The 25,849-nt window shown below is 38.7% G+C and overlaps 2 protein-coding genes across 6 annotated transcripts; both read left to right on the top strand.

Annotated features, from left to right (window-relative positions):
* Positions 1-1,034: 1,034 nt before the first annotated feature.
* Positions 1,035-3,311, top strand: LOC135719429 (uncharacterized). Its single transcript, XM_065242117.1, has 6 exons — positions 1,035-1,311; positions 1,381-1,500; positions 1,590-1,711; positions 1,781-1,931; positions 1,998-2,116; positions 2,228-3,311. Exons 1-6 carry the CDS (start codon positions 1,104-1,106, stop codon positions 3,194-3,196), a joined length of 1,689 nt encoding a protein of 562 aa, XP_065098189.1. The 5' UTR covers positions 1,035-1,103; the 3' UTR covers positions 3,197-3,311.
* Positions 3,312-4,554: 1,243 nt separating this feature from the next.
* tmcc1b (transmembrane and coiled-coil domain family 1b) lies at positions 4,555-25,786 on the top strand. Of its 5 annotated transcripts, none has more exons than XR_010520995.1 (9): positions 4,555-4,644; positions 5,749-5,917; positions 11,446-11,489; positions 12,310-13,068; positions 18,794-19,225; positions 19,319-19,812; positions 19,944-20,079; positions 24,057-24,211; positions 24,583-24,721. XR_010520995.1 is itself a non-coding variant. In XM_065241511.1 (8 exons), the coding sequence occupies exons 4-8, from the start codon at positions 12,844-12,846 to the stop codon at positions 24,895-24,897; spliced, it is 1,602 nt and encodes a 533-aa protein (XP_065097583.1). In that variant the 5' UTR covers positions 4,555-4,644; positions 5,749-5,917; positions 11,446-11,489; positions 12,806-12,843; the 3' UTR covers positions 24,898-25,786. The 5 variants fall into 5 exon arrangements, 3 of the variants coding, with proteins under 3 accessions (XP_065097583.1, XP_065097582.1, XP_065097584.1); XR_010520996.1 differs by having other exon boundaries at positions 24,057-24,186; positions 24,583-24,714; XM_065241511.1 differs by lacking the exon at positions 24,057-24,211 and having other exon boundaries at positions 12,806-13,068; positions 24,583-25,786.
* Positions 25,787-25,849: the final 63 nt, after the last annotated feature.

Raw genomic sequence — 25,849 nt, 5'->3', positions numbered from 1 at the left:
TTTTTGAAAAGCTGATGATGTCAAGTTCCACGAGAGCGATTTGAAAGCAGACTCCCTCTATAATAGGCTTGTTTAAGATGAGCAAATTCTGCGCAGGATCGATCACCGGTGATCAGCGCAAGATGCATTCCGGTTAGAAAAGTGTCCGACTTGCTCTGATGTCACACTGAAGGTACAAAATAACTCTCGCGATGGAGAAGCGGGCTCGTCGGATTCTACTTGCTCTCCACGCTCTCCACCGACTGCGTTGACGAAAAGCACGGTGGGAAAAGACTTGCTGACGACAGCTTAATGCTGATTTGCCCGGGAATGTCAGCTGATTACTTTTTAATTCTAAAAACTCCACTTCCTGTAGTAGTTTTTATATTTATTCAACTTGTTCGTGACTTATGACATTGATATTATTAATAAATTCCTTTAAACTTTTGTAATGGTGTTGTATTATTTGTACAGTGTGCTGTTTATATTTCACACAGAAACGAATTTGTATTACGTCTAGACTTAGATTACATCCCAACATTTACTAAGAAGCCTTTTCCAATAATGAACAGTTCAGATTGTTGATTCTCATTATAAACATCTAAATGTAAATGCATTTGTTGGTATTTCAGTTGCATCTATTTAATCCGCGATAAAATACGCGAACGCGATCTCTTCCATTGCTGACGTTTGCAGTCAACAACACTGCGAGATTCATGAAGCGTCCGGCTTGCCTCCACTTTTTTTACTCCTCCCCTCACTGCAGCCGGCTACTCTCGCCTATATTTCAGGCGAGGCAAGCTGCATCTCAAACAAGCCTAATTTCTCGAATGGTTCTCGTGGTACTTTGACATCATCCGCATGTCAGTTCTTGCGGTGCCTCGACAAGCCCAATTGCATGAGTGTACTCACAGGTTAATGAGACACAGGTGAAATCAACAAGCTAAGTGTGGAATGATTTGACAGATTTGATTGGTCAACCAGGTTAATTAGCAAGTGATTGAGTACAAAAGATGAGTACAAATAGCACAATTTGTCTCAGTGAGATTGTTGACCTTTGCAGTTAGGATCTTTTGGTTACTGAATTGGTTTGCAACATAGTTGATTTGAATACCACTGTTGTGATGCCGTGGGTTAAGTATCTTTTACTTCTCACAACGGCTGTGATGGTAGTGAGCTCTTTAGGAGTTCGCCGTGATGCCTTTTCAGATATGGGTGTTCCATATGATTCTACTGCTAGTAGTACAATCAGTTTTGGTAGACTTATTATTGGCAACAGGCTTCAGAGTACAACGTTGAATGCTACTGATGAAAGACAAGCGCATGGGGAAGGTATTAATGTGGAAACTTGAATTAGCTTTTTAAATTTTGAGCAAGAAGTTTATTACTTTCTCTTTTTAGCAAAATTTCATCTTGCTGAGGCGAAGTTGAAACATCTGCGTCCTTCTGTGCACTGTGGTGATGATACTATGACCCTGCGTGTTCCTGGACCAAGAATGCCCCACTTTCTGGTTGATAAAGGTAACCCTATTCAGCTTGTGGCTCCTTTTTTTCGTCATAGTTATGTGTAAAATATTATTTTAAACATTCTGAATGATTTCTTTAAATAGGAGATGGGACTAAAGTGCCTCTGTCTGAGATTCCAGCCAGCTGTGGTTACTCTGTGAAGAGGGTGCGCCGGGATGTTTCGCTTGTTGCGCCGTACAATGGTTGTGGTCATGTCCAACAACAGGTAAATTATTTTGTAACTATGTTTTAATACTGCAAATGGATCTTGTATAAACTTCCCCTCTTCTGACAGAGTGGAGCTTATGTTCTGCCTCTGGTAATACTGGGGGCAACAGTGCAGATGTCATGCCCAATGAATCCTCCTGCCCTTCCTAAAGTTTCTTGCTTCCCTTCTGGCATGGTTGTCTCACTTGGGCAGAGCGCTGATACTGTTAAGATTAAAGGTATAACTTGATTATTGAGTGACGTAAACAAAGATTGAGTGGTTCTTGAAAGTTCTTTATTTTCAGTTGATGGATCATGGCAGCCTCTGCTACTGGCATATTTTAAGTGCAAGTTCACCCTGGACACTGCTAGTGGCGATCTGGTTGTCAATGCACCATTCAAGGGAACTTGTTGGGATATCAAGGTGAGCACTAAAAATTCTGTCATCCACCGTGTTTGACTGTTGCTTTTTTTACATGTTCTTGCTTAAACTTTGGTTCTTAATTCTGTAAACCTTGAGAAAAATCTTCCTCAGGATGCTGAAAGACGCCTTCCTATGCTTTATGGTGGCCATGAAGTGATACTCACATGCCCTGACACATCACCTACAACTGTTGTACCTCAAGACCCTCAGGTGTTTTATCAATTTCCATACGGACAACCATGGTATAACTGGGTGCCTGCTACAGCAGCTCCTACCACTACGACAGCGGCTCCTCAGGATCCTTTTCCCCAGCAACCGTACTATCCATATGGAAAACCGTGGTGGTGGTATCCCCAGGTGCCTGCTACCATAGCCCCTACTACGACAGCGGCTCCTCAGGATCCTTTTCCCCAGCAACAGTACTATCCATTTGGAAAGCAGTGGTGGTATTACCAGGTACCTGCTACCCAGGCCCCTACCACTACGACAGCAGCTCCTCAGGATCCTTTTCCCCAGCAACCATACTATCCATATGGAAAACCATGGTGGTGGTATCCCCAGGTGCCTGCTACCATAGCCCCTACTACTACGACAGCAGCTCCTCAGGATCCTTTTCCCCAGCAACCATACTATCCATATGGGAAACAGTGGTGGTGGTATCCCCAGGTGCCTGCTACCATAGCCCCTACTACTACGACAGCGGCTCCTCAGGATCCTTTTCCCCAGCAACCGATGTTCCCTCTACCAATCTTTGATCCTTTTCGCAATCTCCAAAAGGGAGAACCATTTCCTCCTGGCGTACCCAAGTTTCCTCCCATCATCCCAGGTTACCCTTTTCCTAGCCTGCCAACTGATCCAATCCCTCCCCCACAATCCCTCCCAAAGGTTGTGCAGTATCCTGCTGCCCAGCGTGACATGTTTGCAGGTTACTCATCCTATGGCCTTAAAAATGTGAAGTGGCCATCGCTGGCAGATAACTACCCCTTCATGCCCCAGTTGCTTAAGGATCCAGTTTTTGCTCGCAGCCGTAGATCTGTGTCTATCGGTCAGTTGCCCCTTCCCTACAGGTCTCGCAGATAAAGCTGTAGAGTTTGATAAGTCAAGCGTTCCAGTAGCTTTTCATTTAGGATTGAATTGAGACTTGTGACTCACTGTTTCTTTTCAGGTTCATGTCTAATAAAGCTTGATATGACTTGATTATGGTGTTTTGTCTTATGTGGATTTTAGTATCTTAGTCTCTCTGATATCATGTGTGGCCGTTCTAGACATTCATGCAAATTCTTGCTGTCTAATTTTACAATAAGCTAGTCTCAATTTTTTTTGTTAAACAAAATGTGGCTTCATTGTTCTGACAAGACTTTGTATATGGGTCCATGACACACAGCTTGGGTTTTTATAAAATCATTAAATGGATGTTATGCTCTATTTTGGTCAGGAACAACATTTAGTTTTTTTTAAACCACATTTTAGTAAGTTTTACTGTTGATTTACAATATTTAATATCTTTTTGGTAGTACAAGCAATCATTGTGTCTTTCCTAGAAGGTTTAAATGCACTCCCTGTGTAATTCAGTGCGAGACTTGTATACACCAGGACTAACTTTTTTGCTATGTGAAAATGGGTTTTAGTGTAAAAATTTACAATAAAAGTAACATTTGAGAACTAGGTATAATTGGACAACCTTGGCTTGGATTAAAAGTAAATTATAAGCTTATTAAAAATACTTGACTTTCTTGGAGGCATTTATAGCACTTTCACTTGACCCCTGCATTGAATTTACATTTAACCTACTTCATGCTGGAATAAGCTTTTGCCTGTGATATCAGACTTGTTAATATACTTAAACGTGTTTGATATAACAGCAATCTTTCTGTGTACCATCTAACACAGAGGTATATTTTAGTATATATTGTCATTGAGGAAAACCTTTATTCATTTAGCCATGAAGATCATATGGGGTTCAAAGAATGATGTAATTTTTTGCTGTTTATAAAAAGGCCCATGATTTCAGTTGTACTACCTTGACATTTTGTGGGACAGCCAACATTTCAATTGTTAGACAATTTTTCAATTATAACATCCCAACAATTGATTTGTCATTTGTATATTGAAAATGTTTTAAACATAAATTAATGCCGAAGTATCTCATTTTTAAATATTTAAACCCTATTTTTAAACTTAATTTGTACAGACAGTTGTCACGCCTGCCGTTTTACATGTCTGAGATGGCACCTTTTTATTAAAATTAACAATGTATTTAAACTAAATAGGTTTTATAGAATAAAGTGACATGTTATAAATGTATCAAGTTATTTTTTATAGTAAATAATATCCCTGGACTCAAATATGCATGTCATGTCATTGACCCACACACAAGTTCTGCTGTATTGAGGGGGTTCCTTCATGTGTGCCATGCATAGCATGACTGCCGCCGCTCACGCGTTGTGTGCGCGCCGCTGACGTCACAGTGGGAGTGTGCCATAGGGAGAAATTAACGGACATCAGCACAAGTCAGTCTCTGCGCTCATGTAAGTTGTAACCTCAAATTATGTACACTTTTTCATTCAATACACTTACAATGTTAATATATTGCGAATTAGTCAGTATGTAGTATTCTAGGCTTCGAGTTCGCTCATTGCTTCAGGTTTATGTTAGCTGGTCGGTTTTAGCTTGTGGTGTTTGATCCCGGTCTGTGTGACGTTAGCACCTAGCCGCGCGATGTTCGCCCGAGCACGAGTACCTCCGCGAGATCAGGTGCAGCAGGTCGGACAACATCAAAAACATATATTATTGACACAACTAAACCATTATATTCAGTAAATATCACATGTTTTTATTAAATGTGGTTGATAAGAGATCCACTCATAGTCGTGGTGCCATTCAAACAAGCCCATTCGCGTGATCAGATGCTGATGATGTTGGATGCCTATTTGTATCTCTTTGACAGGCAATAACATCATGTATTTAACAACCGGTTTTTAAGAGATGACCATTTTTTCTTTGGCCTAAAGGTGGAGATGGCAGTATTTCTGATGATTATCAGTCTTTGTTGATAATTATTGCAGCGATGCGTTGTATCGACCATTTAATAGTATTAGCTTGGGTTGGGCGTAAACTGTCCATCCGCCAGCTAGCCAGGCAGCTAACTCAGCTAGCGACCGCATCAAGGGTCATTTCTAAAAAATGATGGGATTAATTCATTTAGTTTGAAATAGTCGAATGGGTTTGTACTAATGTTTTAATCCTCCGTGTTGCATGTCATTCTGAAATCTGTCAATGACAGCTCGAGTTACATCGGAACGGCGAGAGATGTCAGCGGCAGTTAGCTTTATACGATTAGCCAGTCGTGTTTTTCCGCTTTCACATCGTCTGAAATTTGTGTCACTCGTTATTTTGGGTTTATAAAAGTGGACGTGTGCCCCGCATTCAGCCTAAACCAACCCATCAAGTTTCAATGTAGTAGTTATTTAATAGTGGTGTAATTGCTTGCATGAATAGACTTGTTTAGCATGTTTCATGCGCTCTACGTCGAGTTTAACAGCGGGTGTTTGGCATTAAAATAAATGTTAAAAACACACATTTTTATGTGACACCAATGCATTACTGAATTACATGTATTTCTATTTATTTAGCATGTTTGTGAGGGGCAAGCTGACTGAAGTGTCGCGGGGACGGTTTACACAGCACTGATTCATTGTCTATGTGCAGAAGACCGGTTTGGATTACCTCATAGATTTGTCCACAGTATCAGTTTTCTATGTTGAGAAGATAGAGCTGGCCTGCTGATGAATGGAACAGAAGGTATGAGCTATGTTTGTCATTGATCACCTGTTTTATTCAGGGACAGGAAGAACAATTTGTATCTTGTTTCACAGTCATAGCCTATATTTGTTAAATTACAGTGTCTTGAATATGCAGACGGATAGATGCATGAAGACGCATAACACAACTGTGGTTTTATGTGCTGAGTCTTCTGAATGTCTTGACTGTAGTAGATTGTATTATTGCTTAAAGGCATACACTGAGTAATGTGACCTTGGGAAGCTATGTAAACAGGACTCTGAGAGAAAGCATTGGAGAGAATAAGCTGACCCGTTTCAGCAATTGATATATAGGGGTTTAGTGTTTCTGTCCGTGCAAGCCATGTAGTGTTGCAACATTTTTTGATGCAGCAATTGTCAAAATAATTGGAAATTGTAAAGACTTTTATGAGGTCACCTGCCTGTCCAGTCTTAACCAAAAGAATGGTAAATGACTTTGGCTTTATGTCCTTAAGAAGGGGCACATCCCACAACTCTGAAATAGAAACAGATAAAATATGGTAAATTATAATAGTTAAGGTGAGTGGAGAAATGCTAGAAGAACTGTCACTGGCAAAAAAAGGATCATGTTTTTTATTTGATGTTGATTGTGTTCTTTATAAAATTCAAACAATGTGACATGACCGCTTTGAAAAAAACTCCCATTTCTGGTCACTCCCAGGAGCCGAAATATTCCTGAAATGTAGTTCTTGCTTTTAGTTTCTGTGTAATTGTTAATACAAGAAACAGAAACTAAATTAAAGTTCTTCTTCATTCTTTTCTTTTGGCCTGAGGTACATTAGGGCTTTAAACAATTTTAAAAATGTATCTTGGAAAAAATATTTTATCAAATTGAATCATTAAGTAATTAAAATTGATTTCAATGTCATTGCAAAGAATCACACCATTAATGCCAAGTTGACCAAGCTTAACCTTTTACACGTCACGTTTCATAGCTATGCGTCCACAGATATGCCTGCGTTGCTTCGTTGTGACTACCATTGATGAATGGAGTAGAGTTGAATATCTACTTTAGCACACTAGAAAAGCTGGTAACAAAAATGTTGCTCACACAAGCTACTTTAGCTGTTATGGATATATATATTAGGGCTTTAACACATTAAGTAACTGGTGTGACAGCAGCCCAGGGTGGTTTTGGGTGTGTGCTAGGCTTATTAAACTGCTGTTGTGTTGAATATGATTGTGTTAGCTGTGCCAGGCATTTGCGTCACTCTGTCACTCGTCCATTTAATTATGCATGTAGGACACAGACACATCAACACTTCTTTCCGAGTATAGCTTCACAACGGTTCATTCACAGCGCTTTGTGTCACCTTGGTCTTGGTGCCACTCCCACATCTGAAGGATACTATGTTTCTCAACAAATTAAGGTCAGGCTTATTTACTGCACTCAAGTGTGGGCCACGGGTTTAGCAGGTTCTCAGCTGGCTTAGTACATGCATAAAGCAATGTATTATTTAAATGTGCTAATAAGTATGTCATTATATGTTAAACAAGAACCCAAATGCAGATGTTTAAAAAAGTGTTGTTTGGTTACTAAAGGAGTGGATAGTGACCACTTTTTTTCTTTCTGCTTCTAAAGGACCCAAAAGTGTTAAACAAATAACTCCGCTCGTATATTTTAAGTGTCCTGAAGGCATACAAAAAGGTTTGGTGAAAAACAAATACAAATGTTATTATCCATTATTTGATGAAATTCTTGTCCTGTGCCGATCTTTGTCTAATGTCTTGACTTTTTATGGCAGTTTTAGGATGTTTACTTTATAGTAATGCGTAACAACTGGAACAACAGTGATATCCACATGTCTTCGGGACATTTACTCCTATACTCCTCTTCTATATATAGCAAGATGGAAAATAAAAGGATGATTACACCAGATGGCCTGAAAAGCTCTATATAAGAAGAATTTAGTGTTCTAAGATGATTTTGTAGGGCACTGCATCATCATAGAAAATAAAAAGTTGTTTTAACTTGTGCCTTGCTTTTCTCATATAGCTCTGGATGGCAACTTGAAAAAAACAGTTGTACTCAGCATTTTGTCTTGCTTACACAGAGCCTGCATGTCAACTATGTGCAGCAACAAACTCTGTGTAAAATAAATAACCCTGTAACCAAGAAGCCATAAATCTGATAAAAATTATACCATGAAGCAATGAGTCATATACTGGCGAGTATATGAAACACTATCAATCGACAGTTGGCTGGTGACATTGTTATGAATTCTAGGCACAGCGCTAACGAGTGTTTTAGACTTCATGCAGCACTGCACACGCACAGACCAGTCGCTATTATGGCATCAAGGAAAAGGAAGAACAAGTCGTGAAAAGTGCTTATGAATCGCTCTCGCAGTATTTCAACGTCATAAGTAACAAATTCCAGAAATGATAACACAACCACTACAAACTCACAACAGTGTTCAGCCACATTATCTGGTCATCAATGATTTCAAATTGCGTTCATGGCCTCATTGTGTCCCACAGGTCTTAACAGCTTTACACAATGGTCCAAGTTCAAATATATAAAGAGTTTGGTTCTAAAACGTGATAAACGCCATTTAAAAAAAAATAGTTACTGCCAAAATCAGTATTGTATCTGGTCAGTATTATTCTGTCATCTTTTCTCCATTTTCTCCCAAAATGTGATAAACGACAGTCCTCCTTCTCTGCAGAATACAATAAACCCACTCAACAAATCACAGCGCACCAGCGTTGAATACACATGGAATGCTAGTTTTTTAAATCTACTTTGTACTTTTGTGATCAAAAAACAAATAAAAACAAAATGATACTTTTGATAAACATTGATAAAGCTGTGGTGGCAAGAAACGTAAGACATCAAAATCTAATAATTTATGTGAGAGGCAGTCGGGCAAAAGAAAAATGCCGACTGCTGCTTGTTCTCACACGGCAGCATCAAGCTTTTGTCATGCTAACACATTGACCCCAGGGGATCTTATGAAAAACTTTCCATTATTTTACTCGAAGTCAACAAAAATCGAGCAGGACCAAAACATTTTACAGCTGATTGCTTTCAAGAAAGTTCAGCGATGACGTCCCATGAATGACTGCAGCAATGACAGTGTACTTAATATGACAAAGTAATTGTTTTGATAAATGCCATTAATGTTTTTTTATTAGTGTATACCACTAGTCAACTAAATAAATGTAACATGGCAAAGATAAATGCATGTTTATTTATTCATTCAATAGATTTATAGCATTTTGAAAAAAAAATGGTCATGGATTTATTGCATTTTGCGGAAAAAAATAATCAGTTTTATAATTAATCTTTGAAAATCAAATCATGGATTTTTTATGTTATTACAACCTAAAGATGCTATGTGAAAGTTTGTAGCAGAGTTATAATAGTGGTTTTCATCTTGTCACTTTCTTGGTATTGAAAACACATTTTTACCGAAATGAGTCAAAATGGATTTATTGCGTTTTGGAACCAAACTCTTCATATATTGCACTTCATTTGTACATGCAGCTCTTCACACATACTGAACTTATTCGGAGAGACAGACAGGAAAAAACAAGTGAGCCTGGAGCGGTTTGTGTTCACACTACACGTTTTTTAGTAAACCATACAGTAACCAAAAGTGAACTGTACTCAGACCACCTCCATACACTCTAAGAAAAAGGATGTGTTCATGTTTAACACATTGTTTTGTGTTATGCTACAACTAATTATGTGTTATTTCCCGCTGATTTCACTTCTTTATATGGGCACTTTCCCCGAAAAACCCTGCCCACCCGTCAATCAGCGGGATACGCTAGAACTTGCAAACATCTTATCACGCGACACAGCTTTGTTTAATTTCAAAATTCAACAATAGGACAAAAGAAGAAGTGTGTTTTTGGATGTAAGGAGAAGAAAGTCAGCCTTATGGAAACAATGGATATAGTTTATTATCCGGGGTAGCAGCGGAGTTTTGCGGGTGTGTTTAATGCCCAAACCGGGTCATGAGTTGCATGCGGTATTTAAGACTTCTGTCTTATGTTGGAATTTATATAAATGACATGAACATGTAGTGAATTATAAGTGTTGTATAGTGTTGCATGACTAGTACTCACTCCTCCCGCGGTAGTAACTCCTCCTTCTTCATTTTTTCGTACATTATCGGAGAGATTTGGTTAAGCTAATCTTTCTTTTATAAATCTGATTAAACTAAAGACTCTTCGGAGATATAAAGGATGTAATACTACTACTCCAGATTAACATCAGAAATGCAGAAACGGCGTGTGTTACGTGAGCTTTAATTGGTAACACAGAGATGTGTTGTTTTAACACATTCCTTTTAAGAGTGTAGAAGGTATTATGTTAATATATAGTACCTTATTGCATAGTGTTACTCAAATATGTTTACATTCTCCTGTAGGCAGGGTTTTGAAAATCCCACAATGCGCATTTATTACGCACACACTCTTCTGATGCTGAAAATTGCGTCCACGGACCCTCATGTACACTTAAAAATTGGCTATATTTAGGCCTTTACCCAAACAACACTTTTTAAAAATCTGCATTTGGGTTCTGAAGAAAAAAGAAAGACTTTAAGGGTTCAAATGACATGGGGGTTAGTAAATAATGACAGTTTTTTCGCTTTTGGGTAAAATATCCCTTCTAAGTTTTATTTACAAAAAATTAAATTTATTAGGTTAAAAAGCATCTGTTAATTGTAACGTGTTTGCTGGAAAACAAGCCATTGTTGCCATATTTAGTGGTAATGGAGAACTGGCTTAATAGATAAGTGGCAGTTCCATTAACTGTCTCAAAACCATCTCACACTGGTCGCTCGGTTAAGGAGAAGAATATTTGTATTATTGAGTCACTGGACATACTTCACATTTTCTGTTTAACCATGTATGGCGGCTGATCTTGGTGTGGTCAGGTTTTACATTCAGATCATTCTGGCAATTCTGTCTGTTTGGAAAGGTTAAGAATAATTTGCATGTTTCCCAATACACTCAATAAGGTGAAACGAGGTCAACATTCATGATTTAAGCCACTGATATTAATAGTTTAAAATATTATAGAGTGCTATTGTACTGCAGTAAAAGGGTTCATGTGTGTTGAGTAAGCTGAATAAAGAGGATTAGGGAAGGCTGTTTTTCTCTTTATCTGAGACCCATCTTAACCCTGAACACCAGACTCTCGATTCAATACACTTGAATATTCAAATGTTTGTTTTTTGACAAATAAAAGGGATTTATTTTAGAATTTCTAATGATACTATGCAATATGTGCCTTGAATGTTTGCCTGCATGCTGGTTTGTAAAGTTATTACACCAATAAAGAAATTTGAAGAATTTACACAATCGGGTAATGTACGAAATAATGATGATGATCTAATGATGTAATCACAAGGCATGACATTATACCTGGAAATTGCTCAACCGTCCATGCGGTTCAGAAGAACAGATGCCTCAGTCGTTTATCATATCCTTAATATGAATACACCCTTTGTGTCAGTCGAGGATGATATTGACAACCATTTTCTTTTACAGCAATCCCTGAACTGTGAGCCAGTGGAGGCCAGGCTGGACTAATGGTAGGAGTTGATCTTACTGTAAACAGTATTAGTATTACTCTGTTATATTGTGCTGATCGAATGTGATATTGTCCTAAAAACGTGTGTTGATTTCTAGAACGCTATGCTTGCTTAATTTAATTAAACAAACAAACAAATTGGATCAAGTATCAGATAGGTTGCGCTTGATGGAATAATGATTGGTTAAAAGGATGCTTGAGTCCCTAGTATTGCCTCAGCTTCCAATAAGAGGTTGCCCCTTTGCCTAACTTACTTCTGTATTTAACAACCATCTCCATGTCATCATCCTGTTGAAACCTTTGCTTGCCTTAGCTTTTTGCTTATGCTTTAAACTTCATCCACAGGTTTTGATAGCGGTTTATTAAAACAATTCTGCAATGATGTTCACCTAAAGGGTCTGAGCAAACTATAAAATATACTGTAGAAGTTACATAAACTGTCACATACAGTTGACCTGAAGACCCTCGGAGCCTTTCAGAAATTAGCACATTCATGCTTTCTGTCATGTCCCATTTGCTTGCCAACTCCCATGGCTGTAGATTGCTAGAAGTTTTGTGATATTGCTAATGTAGTTTCATTTGGTTGGCTCAGAACCATCAAGGTGTGGCTTTAACTTAAATATGTGGTGCCTGAAATCACTGTCAATAATTTATTTGGTAGTCGTTTAATGATATACAAGAAAAATGTAATCCAAGATTAAAATATCAGCCACATCTTTTTGTTTTTAAACCAACCATCACGCTTCTGTATGTAGTTATTGCTTTTGTCCCATCGCTTACATCTGCATGACATAATCCATTTTATTTTCCTTTTGTGTTAGACGAGCATGACTTTACGCCAAAACGCAGATGCATGTACGCTCTCAGAGTCCACCTGACTGCTGCCACCCTTTGCTCCCTGGCTTTTGAATCAGCCTATCAGAGGGCTGGTGGTGGCGGGGCTTAGCTAGACCCCACCTCTTTGCTGACATCTGCGCCTCCCGATGGATCAGGGTGGTAGCGAGCAGCCTGGGGTGGATGAGCCAGATTCTGGTGTTTGTGCAGAGCGAGAGGTGAGCAGAAGGGCATCCGAGCCTGATCATGCCCTGTCCAAAATCACCCACAATGCCTTGGAGAACATGGGTGTGCTGGGCCATGGCCTGAAGCAGCTCTTCCAACCTCAGCGCAGACGTTCGTCCGTCTTGCCGTATGACCCCACCTCTTCCTCCACAGGCCCCATCTCTAAGTCCCTAGATGCGGGGCCAGAGTTGGGGGAAGCGCCTGCCATTACGGTTGCCGCCCCTAACTCTGACCCCCACGCTTCCGCCCCCCCTGCAGCTCTGAGCCGCGTGCTGCAGCAGATTCGAGGCCCCCCCATGATGAAGAGAGGGACCAGCCTGCAAAGCCGGCGCAGCAAAGCAGGGGGGGGAACGGAGCCCCCCCAGAAAGGCAGCCCACAGATTCACAGGCGCAGCACCCACGAAATCTTGTTGCAGGCGGGACGGCCACGCTCCTCTTCCACCACAGATACACCAAGCAGCCCAGCTCTGGCAGACATGTTGCTGACCTCAGGGTATCAGTCCACTGAGGAGTCTGAACGGGTGAGTGCCCTTTCCTCAGTGGGCCTTTTGTAGAATGCATCATACATTTTTCAATGGGATTTTTCTTCACTAATAGTGGTTAGGGCTGGTCTGAATATCAGTTTTTGAGCTTCAAAGCTTCGGTAGTAATCAACATCAAATATTCAAAGCTTTATAGGGAGGGGGCTGAACATATTTTTTATCTCTAATAAAGGCATATAAGTACACTCAAGTGTATCCTATGCTGAAGTGTTTCATCAACTAAACATAATGCACATATAAATCTCCATCTTACATCTTTAAAGGGACATTCCACTTTTTTTTTAAATATGCTCATTTTTCAGCTCCCCTAGAGTTAAACATTTGATTCTTACAGTTTTGGAATCCATTCAGCTGATCTCGGGGTCTGGCGCTAGCACTTTAAGTATAGCTTAGCAGTTTCAATATTTTTCCTATTTAAAACTTGACTCTTCTGTAGTTACATCGTGAACTAAGACCAACCGAAAATTTAAAGTTGCGATTTTCTGGGCAGATATGGTTAGGACTATACTCTTATTCTGCTGTAATAATCAAGGACGTTGCTGATGTAACATGGCTGCAGCAGGCGTAGTGATATTACTGACTGCCCAAAAGTAGTCCCCTGCTATTGAAAGTAACCAAAGGGACTATTTTCGGCCAGTGTGTAATATTACTACGCCTGCTGCAGCCATGTTACATCAGCAGTCACTGATTATTACGCCAGAATGAGAGTATAGTTCCCAGCCAAATCTGCCTAGAAAATCACAGCTTTTAATTTTCCGTTGGTCTTAGTACACGATGTAACTACAGAAGAGTCAAGTTTTAAATAGGAAAAATATTGATACTCTGTGGTTATTTTTTATCGCATTGCTAATGTTCTAATCAGATTCAATGGATTGTGCTGAGCTATGCTAAAAGTGCTAGGGCCAGACCTCGAGATAGGCTGAATGGATTCCAAAGCGGTAAAAATCAAATGTTTAACTCTAGGGAAGCTGGAAATGAGCATATTTTCCAAAAAAGTGGAATGTCCCTTTAAACATGCATACATGTTGCTATTATTATTAAATTATTGTAAATGTAGACTCGTTTCAAAGAGTACATTTAATATTTATGTATAGACCACCGATCTATATAAATGATCAGTGGTATAGACACATATATTAATTTCACAGCACTTTTATGAGTGTCTTTATTTTAATGTAGTAAGGTTATGAACTCTAACTTAAGTATGTATTTAACTTTATTATTGTTTTATTGTTTAATATTTGGGTTTTTTAATGCACTTGATAATTTGATAACAGAGAACGAATTTTACACAGATAGTGAGGAAAGAGGATATGCGACGCGTCTTTCCTCGCTTTCATCCTATAAAGGGGTGGAGCTAAGATGCAAAAATAGGAAGCAAGCTAAGGAAATGAGGATGCACAAATAAGAATTGAGAAGCGCACAGGGTTGGTAACCACTGCTCTTGTGTGATCTTCTTCTTGTGGGGTTTGGTGGCAAGGTTCTAACTAAGCGTCATGCGACCAGCTAAAGAGCGGGAGGGTAAAGCGCACTTCCTGCTTAGCAGTCAATGCATTAATGCTAATAATGTTAAAATAAAAAGAATATTTGAAAATCTTAAAATTGAAAGCGAATGCCAACCCACCGAACGAATATTCAACTATTCTGGACCAGCTCTAAAGGTAGTGGCCACCATCTCATATGATTTTAGTCATGACATCAGGCAGTGTAATAAATTGGTATTAGATAGTAATCGCAGATGGGTGATTCTCACAAAATCCAGATTTAGAAGGTGTACATGTATCAGAATTTTTAAAAAGCCCTTAAAGCCAAATTTTTTTGCACATATAAGATTTCTTCTTATGAACTTACTATAATCATTATTTTTAGAGCATTTAAAAAATATTTCCTATTGAATTATTTAAATTTTTTAGATTATCATTATCAAAAATTATTATTACCGCAACATGATATTACATTTAATATATGCATTTACAAACTTATGTTTCGGTAATGAGAACTAATAAGTTGTCTAGTTACTATGACAAACAAAATTTCAACTTTTATCTGGAGAGAAAAAATAAGAACTGCTTACCTGGTAGACATCTTGAGTGTCACGGTCAATTATGTCCCTTCCAACAATTTTTTTTTTTTTTTTGAAAATGTTCCTTGAGGGCTTAAACAATGATTGATATTTGTTGCGGAGGATGAGAAAATTGGTCTTGGACACATTTATATTCCATATTATTGTCTCTACATTTACCAATTATCACCAAATACCACATGTTTCTTTACTGTAAATGTTTATAGTATAACATGCACTGAAGCTTTTATTTTTTTAGATTTTTTTATTAGAAATTTTCCTTTTTAAAAAACCCAAATTCAGTCATGGATACGTTGCGGTAATGAAAAAATTCCTCTTAAATGTGGAAAAAACAACAAAATTGGTTTGAATGATGTCATTTGAAATCATGTGCAAAATAGATGTTTGTAACTGTATGCTTATTATTTTGTTAGCATTTACTTAAATAATCAAAATGTTTCATGGCACCTCACAAGTCTAATTTTGCGAGAATCACCCAGATGCTTATTTTTCCCAAGAGCACCTTGCTGTGATTCTATATGCATTTCACTAACAGACAAAAATGACCTTATGTAAAATGTCGGCATTTCTTGGAATCTATCCCAGCATGCCTTGCACATACCCAGTAATCACTTTTTCCATTAACAACTCAATGGTCTGTTAGTTGAACATACAGTATCAGTAAGACAAATTTGACTTCAATCTTTGCAGACAGCATCTGTTGCATGCTGTTTGTGTCTTAAAGAAATCTTCAGGATGGATGGACGAGTTGAGAGTTTTCACAGGTCAGAAAGCTTGTCTGGCAGGTCACTATGTTCTCTAAGCCTTGCTATATTTAGCCACGTCTTTGGGTGCACTTCAGTGCAGAGCACTTCTGTAGGCAGCAAGGACTAAGAGTAATATAAAAACCAGCGCTTTTGTTTCGTTTTCTCCAGCCAGGCTGTGAGATCAGCGTAACTGTTTGCTTTCTTGTGTCCTCAAGGATACAGTAAAGGTTAAAATTGCTCTTGCATGGCAAGTGCAGCAACTTTTAGAAACCCGGGTCAGATAGTTGCAAAACCAGCTACTCCTCTGCACAGCTTTTCTCAGTTACCGGCTGTATTTTGCTTAAAATAGCCATCAGTATTTTTTCACGGTGACAAACGTTGACTAAGACTAATGTATATCTGCACAAGAATTATGCTTACTGTTCATAGTACTATCCTTTTAAGCATGCCTTTTTCGCCAGCTAAGCATTTCCACACATACTAAAGCGTCTGGATGTCGGCCAAACTAATTCAACTCACTCGTTGTTGGAGAGCTTAATGGCACCATCCAGAATGTTCCTCTCTCAAAAGAGTGTCCAAACATAAACCCTGTCATTTACCACTGTTTGTGTCTGGCTATCAGTAGAGGGGTGCTTATGTGGATTCACAGGGGGCTGTGTGCCGCTTTTTAGTTTTTAAGTAGATGCATTGTGCCGGAGAGATTAACAGCTAAGTTTTATGCATTTAGTTATCAGCTTGAGCTGTGCCATTTCACTTTAGCTTACCTCCCGAGGAGGCTTAAATACTTTGTTAAACAAACAACCGTGTTTGCAGATAAACTGACCTGGCTAGGGGAAAAGTCTAATGTAATGTCAATGGTCTAGTTTCTATAGGTATCGCACAGGTCTTATCAATAGGCTGTTAACCACGTGAACAGTTAACCTAGATTTACCTCTGTGTTCATGGCTATATTGAGAAATCATCTTATCATCTGACTCATTAACAATGACTAGTTTTTATAATTGTTTAACATTTTTAACAAAACAGTGCTTCTTGTTATCTTCTAATCAATTTTCTAAGGATGCATAGATCATCTTTAGATGTCTTATCTATGAGCGGGCCATATTACTGATACTGACTTTTAGCTTTCAATGGGTGGAGGACAGAGTTCATGTCAGTGTGATGTCATACTAAAAATATCACGATTAAAATACTATTGTAAAGGTAAAACCAAATTGTTTGTTTTTCATTGATTCCCATTTTATCTTCCAAGTAACTTAATTGTGGCACTGTGTAATATTCTTTCAGTTATTTATACAAATGCCTTTATTATCTTAGACGTCTATGGGTTATGTCATAGTACAGAAGTCCAAATAGTTACTGTATCTGAAGCTGGTGTAGTCACACTTGTGGCACACTAGTGAAGATGAACGACACTGAAACTGAATTGCCAATAATTGTAAAGATGAATGACTCCGAAACTGAATTGCCAATAATTGTGTTGACAACAACGGTAATGTATTTAGATTTTTACTGTCTGTAAAAAAGAGAATTAGAATAATTGAACTTTTTAGAGAAAAAGCATTTTTGTTCATATTGTAAACTGCTTGTCGTAAGATACAGAATACATAATCCAGTTTTTAAGTTGTTTCTTTGTTACTTTTGGTGGATAAGATATGCTAAAAATGGCAGTGTATACATGAATTGTTACATTATGATGTAGTACAGTATGTGAGCCTGTCTGTGAAATCGAGGCTAAAGTCTCATAATCTAATAATGAGATTAGGAGTATCAAAGTTTAATTTCTGTCTTTGACATGGATTCAGATTTTTTTTAAAAGCCCTAGAAGCCAATTTTATTTTGCACATATAAGATTAACTTACTATAACCATTATTTTTTATATGAATAAAAAAAAATATTTCCTATAGAATTATTTACATTTTTTATCATTATCAAAAATGATCATTACCGCAACATGATATTACATTAAATAATATGCATTTAAAAACTCATGTTTCGGTAATGAGAACTAAAAAGTTGTCTAGGTACCATGACAAACAACATTTAAATTTTTATCTGGAGAAAAAAAATAAAACTGCTTACCTAGCAGCCATCTTGGGTGTCACAGTTTCAACAATTTTTTTTTGAAAATGTTAGTTAGGGGCTTAGACAATGATTGAAATTTGTTGCGGAGGATGACAAAATTTTTCTTGGACACATTTATATTCTTATTATTGTCTCTACATTTACCAATGTTCACCAAATACCACATGTTTCTTTACTGTAAATGTTTATAGTATAACATGCACTGAAGCTTTTTATTTTTAGATTTTTTAAATTATAAATATTTCCATGTCAAAGAACCCAAATCCAGTCATGTACACGTTGCGGTAATGAAAATGTTCCCCTTATATGTGGAAAAAACAACAAAATTGGTTTGTATGATGTCATTTTAAATCATGTACAAAACAGTACGTGAAGAGATGTTTGTAACTGTATGCTTCTTATTTTGATACTCTTACTTTGCATTTTAATTTTTTTTTATTAAAATGTTTCATGACACCTCACAAGTCAAATTTCGCGAGAATCACCCAGATATCAAGGTTATATTTTTACAGAATGTTCTTTATATTTTGTAGGAAATGTAAGAAAATTGTAAATCACAAAAAATAAAGTTAGCTGGGTTTCCACAGGCAGGGTCACATATAACCACACTGTTTAAAAAAAAAAAATACAGGGTATTGTCTTGAGATTTTCTGCTTGGTTAGATTACCTGATCCATCACTAATTAAAATGTGAAAAACATAAACAAGAATATAATGTATCTATGCATTACCCTAGGGATAAAACTGATACATATACTGGCACAGCCCTAAATCTCTCTTATATTTGCAGCAAGATCGTCTGGAGGTTTCTGGCCCAGCGGTATCTCCGAACGCTTTGTCGGGCGGTTTAGACGGCGGTCAGTATGGTTTAGATTCAGTGGATGGCACCCCTGATCCTCAACGCACCAAGCAGGCCATCTCTCAGCTACAGCAGAAGATCCTTAAACTGACAGAGCAGATCAAAATCGAACAAACGGCGAGAGATGACAACGTAGCCGAGTACCTAAAACTGGCCAACAACGCAGACAAACAGCAGAGTGGTCGCATCAAGCAGGTGTTCGAGAAGAAAAACCAAAAGTCTGCACAGACCATCCAGCAGTTACAGAGGAAGCTGGAACATTACCATCGCAAACTCCGAGAGGTGGAGCACAATGGAATACCACGCCAACCGAAAGATGTCCTACGTGACATGCACCAGGGTCTGAAGGATGTAGGGGCAAAGGTAACGTCTGCCACTTTTTTGTTTTTTGAGGATATAAGTTTGCATGACAAATGCAGTGTACATATTTCATAAAATAATCCATTTTTCTCACAGGTGTCTGGTGGCCTCTCCAGTATCTCCCAGGCCACTCACTCCGCCGCAGGAGCAGTTGTTTCCAAACCCCGCGAATTTGCATCTCTTATCCGCAACAAGTTTGGAAGTGCAGACAACATCTCTTCCTTAAAAGACTCTTTAGATGAACAACAAGGGGACGAACCACTGCCAAGTGTAGGGACCGCTGTCACCAGGACTCCTGGAACTGGCCAGCTTCAATCCAGCCCAAAATACGGCAGTGAGGACGACTGCTCCAGCGCTACGTCAGGGTCAGCAGGAGCAAACAGCACCACTGGTGCTCCCGGTGGGCCTCCGAGTTCAAAGGGTAATACCATGGAGCAAAGCCAGGTCTCTGGCTTCGATACACTGCTGCACGAGATCCAGGAACTGAAGGATAACCAGAATCGACTTGAAGAATCTTTCGAAAGCCTGAAAACTCATTATCATAGGGACTACACAGATATCATGCAGGCTCTGCAGGAGGAAAGATTCAGGTAAAGCTGACACTGTAGCATGGTTGTGCATGATATTGCTTTATTATTTTAAATCGAAAGGATGATATACAGGATTGGCCTTGTACGCGCCTACTTCACACTTTTGATTTTTTTGCATTTGCATATGGTAGGTGTGAGCGCCTAGAGGAGCAGTTGAATGATCTAACAGAGCTGCATCAAAATGAGATCCTCAACCTAAAGCAAGAGCTGGCCAGCATGGAGGAGAAAATCGCTTACCAGTCTTATGAACGAGCCAGAGACATACAAGTACTTATATTCATATTCTATCTTTATGATGTAAACATACATGATGTAAGCGGTTTAGAAATATTTGTGCAAGTCATGCAGTATGAGATATTGCTAGCAGTACTAGTGATACATTATCACACTAATGCAAAGGTTATTGATTTAGAAGAGCATCTGGTGTATTGCTTAAAGGGGTCATGACATGAGCTGTACTTATAATATTACTAATTTCTTTGCCGGAAAACATACACATTTAAGTAATTAATGAACTATTTTCTACTCTGTTTTTCATCCTCTGATTGAAACAGTCTGATTTGTGTGTTTCCCCTTTAAGAGTGTTTGACCTGGCTCGGTGTCCCGCCCACTTCTATGATTGAAAGCCTACATGCTGCAGCTACTACGCAAAATACAGCTTCTAAAACTGTCTTTTTTGTTTAGTCATGTCAAAGACAGCCACACAATCTCACAAGCACAACGATAAAAGTTTTTACTACTAAAGGAAGCATATAAATGAATCACTAGTGAACACTAGGGTTGTTGAATTTAATCGTTTTTTTTTAATGCATTGTGATGCTAATGTAAACAATTACTGCATTGATGCATAAAAACAAATAATCAAAGCAGGGGACGTTTCTCTCTTGGCATCTCTCTTTCTCATCTTGTCTCGTCTCTGTCTCTCTCTTTCTGTGAGATGCGTTTGCAGGTGACTGTGTAAATTAGGCGCTTTTTATATTTTTTTAACTTGTACCCCTTTTGAAAGTTCTTTAGGATGTAAAGCGCTCAATCGCCATGTTAAAGATGCCACATTGTGTCTCAAAGCGGTATGTGTCTTATCAATGGAGCAGCGTTTCAATGCAGGGCTTTGACAAGAAAGAAAAGAAAGTGCCGCAACAGTAAAAATGCAAGGGAGACAGACTTACCTGTGCAGTAATATAAAAAATTGAGAATGCAATGTGATATCCGATTAGTGTTGCAAAGGGGCATAACATTTCCGGAAACTTTACATGGGAATTATTTGGAACTTATATAAACTATATCATTAAATACATAAATAAACATTTTGTTTGGCCATAAGCAGACATGCATGTAAGGAATAAAAATTTTGAAGAATCCAAAAACTTTGTTAGTTTTATGCTCATCAAGCCATGGATTTATTTGATCAAAAATCCTTTAGAAATCATTGATCAATGAAGGATTTTGATCAATAAATGCAGGCTTGATGAGCATAAAAGACTTCTTTCTAAAACAAAAAAGTAGTAATGTGTCCAAACTTAATATGCGCCACAGAAGAATTAACATTTACACAGGCATCTCCAGGAAATGCCTATAAGCATATATATCTCTGTTCTTCAATCCTTATCCAGTCCTTTCAGAAAAACGCAAGATGATGCAAGCCAAGTTTTTTTGTGATTGTTGCGGGCAAAAATCCTTGATCTTGCGGCACGTTTTCTTAAAAAATGCGATGGAATATGCGGGAAATATATGCACTTTTATGCAATGAAATTGCGTGAACTTGCAAAAACTGTTTGCAGCTTTTGAATGATGTTCACGTCAAACAATAACTTCACATAATAACGTTCCCATGGCAACAGGGGACATGGCTACCATGTGTGAGGTAAATGCAACATTTTTCAACTTCCTTCTAGGCTGCGTTTACATTTTGCATTAACATGCGATCTCGGTGATCCGTTCACGCAGATCCGATCATCCGTATATCAGGACACGGCGCGTTTATATTTGTCACATAAATGTGGCTTCTGTATCTGGATGTGTGATCGGATCTCGTTCAGGGAGACGCGCGCTGGGTGGATAGCTGTCAATCACAGATGGCTACAGCTGTCTTTTGCCACATGATTTAGGGTTGTCGCGGTAACCGCAATCCCGTATTGTACAGTGTTACTGAGAAGCAAACAGCAGAGAATAACTAGCAAACCCAAAAACCGTGATGTTCACATTTTAAGCTTTATTTTTTTTTAACTTTAAAGGCTTTATCTTTGATTATCTGCAACGTCCGCGCTAGGATGCACGTTTCAGCCAACGTTACCTGAACTTGACTTTCACCCGCATGCTTTTCATCAACAACAAAATCCGTGTGAAACATTAGGATGACCTTCCCGACTTTTTAGTCTGCCTGAATTCATACGTTTTTGATTTATGATTTACGAATATGATTTAACTAAAACAGCTAACAATTTCCTAAATTTCCTGTTCATGTCTCCCTCTATAGTCGTATAGTAATGTAATTTACAAACACATTTATAAGTAGCTTACTTTGTATAAATCCAACATTGAATAAATGTATTTGGTTAATGTTATTATGGTTTGTAAGTGTTTTCAAGTAATTTAAAATGTGTTAAATGAGATAGAAACTGCTGACTGACCAGAAAGAAGCGCAACATTCACATTGATATGTCGCCATGGAAACTCAAACATTATAACGATTTATTCAATTCTGCCATTAAATATTAAATCCCTCCATAAATAGTGGAAACATGTTAAACATATGCCTGAATAAGTTAAATACAGTCAACAGTCTCACCTGGGCTCCATGACATAACGTCCTTTATTTTTGACAGCTGTCAGTGAGATGAGATGATAGTGGGCGGGGTTTTGTGTGACGTTGGCCTGCAAATGCAGATACGGCTGGATTGCGTTTACATCACACTGAGATCCGATCACAAAGTGTCCTCGACTACCTCTGCATCAGGACACACAGATCGGATAACATTATGAACACAAACGCGTTTACACTTTTCAATGTGTATGTGGAAAACATCCGGATACAGGTCGCATGTTAATGCCAAGTGTAAACGCAGCCAATGCGGGGATTATGAAATCATGCAAGCCCTGCATATTTATTTTAATTTAGATTAATAAGGACTTCCTACTGATCAAAGAGTCGTAGTACATGAAAAAGCTGTGCATAATATCGCCCTTGTGATTCAGAATCAATCGCGATTCATCATTACAACCCTAACCCCAAATAAACCACTTTCTGCCAGCAGCTATGAGCACAGATTATCAATACAATAACAGCACGCTTCCTCTTGTGTCTATATTGTATTAACAAATCTCCAACTTTCGTCTTGCGTTATGTAATTTTAAAACTTTCTAATAAACGGGTCATTACTGGTTGGAATGAAATACGTTAGTAAGGGTGCTTTCACATCTGTAGTTTGGTTTATTAGGTCTGGAACAAAGGCAAAAAATTATACATTGTAGCTTTTTTGTTTTTTTGAAATTCTGGTTCCTTTTCAAACCACACTGATTGCTTTGGTCTCGACCAGTTGAAACAAACCAAAATGCAGTCATGTGATAACATTCACATCACTCGTTGACCACGTGTTTTTGAACGTATTTCCCAAACTGCTTTTTAATTGGTCGGAATCAACATGCGGGAAATTTCAATGGAACCCCGGAAGTATCATGCCGCTGTTAATATAGTATGGAGAGACGACTGTGCGTTCTGATATTATACGTGGTTGTTATAGACTACATAGTTTGTATATTTATTTCGATAATGATGTTTTCATGCACTGCAAACGGCGAAGTTTGTCCCCAAGCTGCCATTAGGCTTATGTTGCTTACCGTATACAAACACTTCCTCATTCCACAGCGCAACTGCTTACAGCAGCTGGATTAGTTCAAATGGGCAGTACTTTTTGCATTTAGATCTGTCCGAGGTCAGTCGCATTCTCACCACAAACGAACCGCTCCAGAGTTTGTTTAGAAAGCGTACCAAGACCACCTCTTCACGAGGTCTCCGTCCGCTTGTTTGGTCCACTTTTGGTGCGCACCCAAGTTCTGGATTCTCACCTGCCCAAACAAACCGCACCAAGTGAACTGTCGAATTAAACTAAACAAGGCAGGTGAGAAAGCACCCTTAGAGTTTGCTGCCCAAAACAGTAGGCACATAGGTTAGCGCTGATTTGACAGTGCATCCGTAAAAAAATAAACAATTAATTTCTTATCATGACTGTAAACAACTACTCCTTCAGATCCCTTTGAGTTGCTGCTCTGACTGAACTTCAGTCATTGAACGCCAGTGGGCGGAGCCAACGATAGGATGATGTGCTGTGTCTTTCTCTGGGGCAGAGGAGGGGGAGCCTGCAGACCTGGAGCAGGCAGGTCATATGAAAGTTAATGTCTATATGTACGTCACTAATCCAGCTATTTCTCAATCGTTTTTTTCCGGGAAAGATTACATAAATGCTTTCGTTAGGGCGTTTTAAACTATGAAACTTGCAGGATGTATTAATGATACCGAAGGCAAGAATGATTCCTAATGTCATGACCCCTTAAAACTATTTTGCATCAATCTGATGAGCAACATTCCTGTAATTTAATTTCTATAATGTGACTCACTTAATGGCTTTTGTGAGGGATTATTATATATAAAGCAGCTAAAATGCTCCATTAGGCTTGTTTAGCTGTGCTTGTCTTACATTAACCGGAACTGCATTAGCATCATTCTCTCTCGATTACCTTTAACACCTCTCTCTCTCTCTCTCTGTCTCTCTGTAGGAAGCACTGGAGGCTTGTCAAACTCGCATCTCTAAGATGGAGCTTCAACAGCAGCAGCAACAAGTGGTTCAGTTAGAAGGTTTGGAAAACGCCACGGCACGCACTTTACTCGGCAAGCTCATCAATATTCTGTTGGCCGTCATGGCCGTTCTCCTAGTGTTTGTTTCGACGGTTGCAAACTGTGTGGTTCCACTGATGAAAACGCGTAGCCGCACGCTTTCAACGTTGCTGCTTGTCATAGTCTTGGCTTTCCTGTGGCGGAACTGGGAAGCCATGTCCCAGTACCTGGACCGATTTCTGCTGAACCCCAGATGACCTGCAGGGGAGCTGTTGTTGCTTCATGAAGGGACTGCAGGTCGAGAGCCTTGTTTGGAGGATGGAGACTAACACTGCCTCAGTTGCACTTAGTACAGAGGGACCTGGGACAAGAGTGGCGGACATGGACGTATCCTACAACCTTTTACTTTTCTCTTTTCTTTCATCGAAGGAGTGCATTTGTTTACATTTTAAAGCTCTTTTTCCGTCAACATGAATTGTATTGCTGAGTTTCCTTTTATTTGTTGTTGGAAATGATGCAAGCCGTGTTGTAACTATTGTTAGGATGTACATTTATGCAATTTACAGAGTGTTGCATTGACTTGACTTGAGTGGTTTTAACATGCACTGGATGGAGATTATTCTCCTTATTTTTAATACCATAATAACTACTCGTTGCTTCTAACTTTTTATAATCTGTTCTTTTATCTCTTCTCTCTTTTCTTCCTTACATGCTTCTCTTATCTCTAACTCTTTTATTTCCTGTGTTTTCATGACGTCACTCTTCTCACGTTACAACCGTTTTGCTGCTGCTTGGACTTCGCTGCAGAATGAATTGCTGAATGAAGGATAAGATGGATTGTTTTGAAGTGGAGGCACCTGGAGTTTTATTTGAATGGGTTGTAAGAGACTGGGCCAAGAAACCAGAATGCTCTTAAATCGAGCAGGCCCAAACTGCCCTACTCTTTGGCCTGGCCCCATGCCCCCACTGACCTGCCCTCATAGAGGCACAGTCCCTGGTTTATGAACATACTTGAAGAGCTGGAAATGCTCAAAGACTCTCAGTGCTTCCGTACTGTTTCTTATAGCGACAATGAAATAGTCCTTTTTAGTTTTATTTTTTATTTTTAAAATGAAAAGAATAAACAAGCTGTTTTAAAAATGCAAAGTTGGTCATGTGGTTAAAAGTTTGTTTATATGCGGTCATGGACGACTTTTGCCCAGAACGGGT

Source organism: Paramisgurnus dabryanus, chromosome 14 (assembly GCF_030506205.2).
Source record: "Paramisgurnus dabryanus chromosome 14, PD_genome_1.1, whole genome shotgun sequence".
In the NCBI taxonomy this organism is placed as follows: domain Eukaryota; kingdom Metazoa; phylum Chordata; class Actinopteri; order Cypriniformes; family Cobitidae; genus Paramisgurnus; species Paramisgurnus dabryanus.
This window is presented reverse-complemented; position numbering and strand designations above follow the sequence as displayed.

Coding starts and splice junctions, on each gene's coding strand:
- LOC135719429 (XM_065242117.1), top strand. CDS start 1,104: ATGCCGTGGGTTAAGTATCTTTTACTTCTCACAACGGCTGTGATGGTA. Junction 1,312..1,380: donor AAGACAAGCGCATGGGGAAG/GTATTAATGTGG, acceptor TTCTCTTTTTAG/CAAAATTTCATCTTGCTGAG. Junction 1,712..1,780: donor GTGGTCATGTCCAACAACAG/GTAAATTATTTT, acceptor CTCTTCTGACAG/AGTGGAGCTTATGTTCTGCC.
- tmcc1b (XM_065241510.1), top strand. CDS start 12,472: ATGGATCAGGGTGGTAGCGAGCAGCCTGGGGTGGATGAGCCAGATTCT. Junction 19,813..19,943: donor CTGCAGGAGGAAAGATTCAG/GTAAAGCTGACA, acceptor TGCATATGGTAG/GTGTGAGCGCCTAGAGGAGC. Junction 20,080..24,582: donor AACGAGCCAGAGACATACAA/GTACTTATATTC, acceptor GTCTCTCTGTAG/GAAGCACTGGAGGCTTGTCA.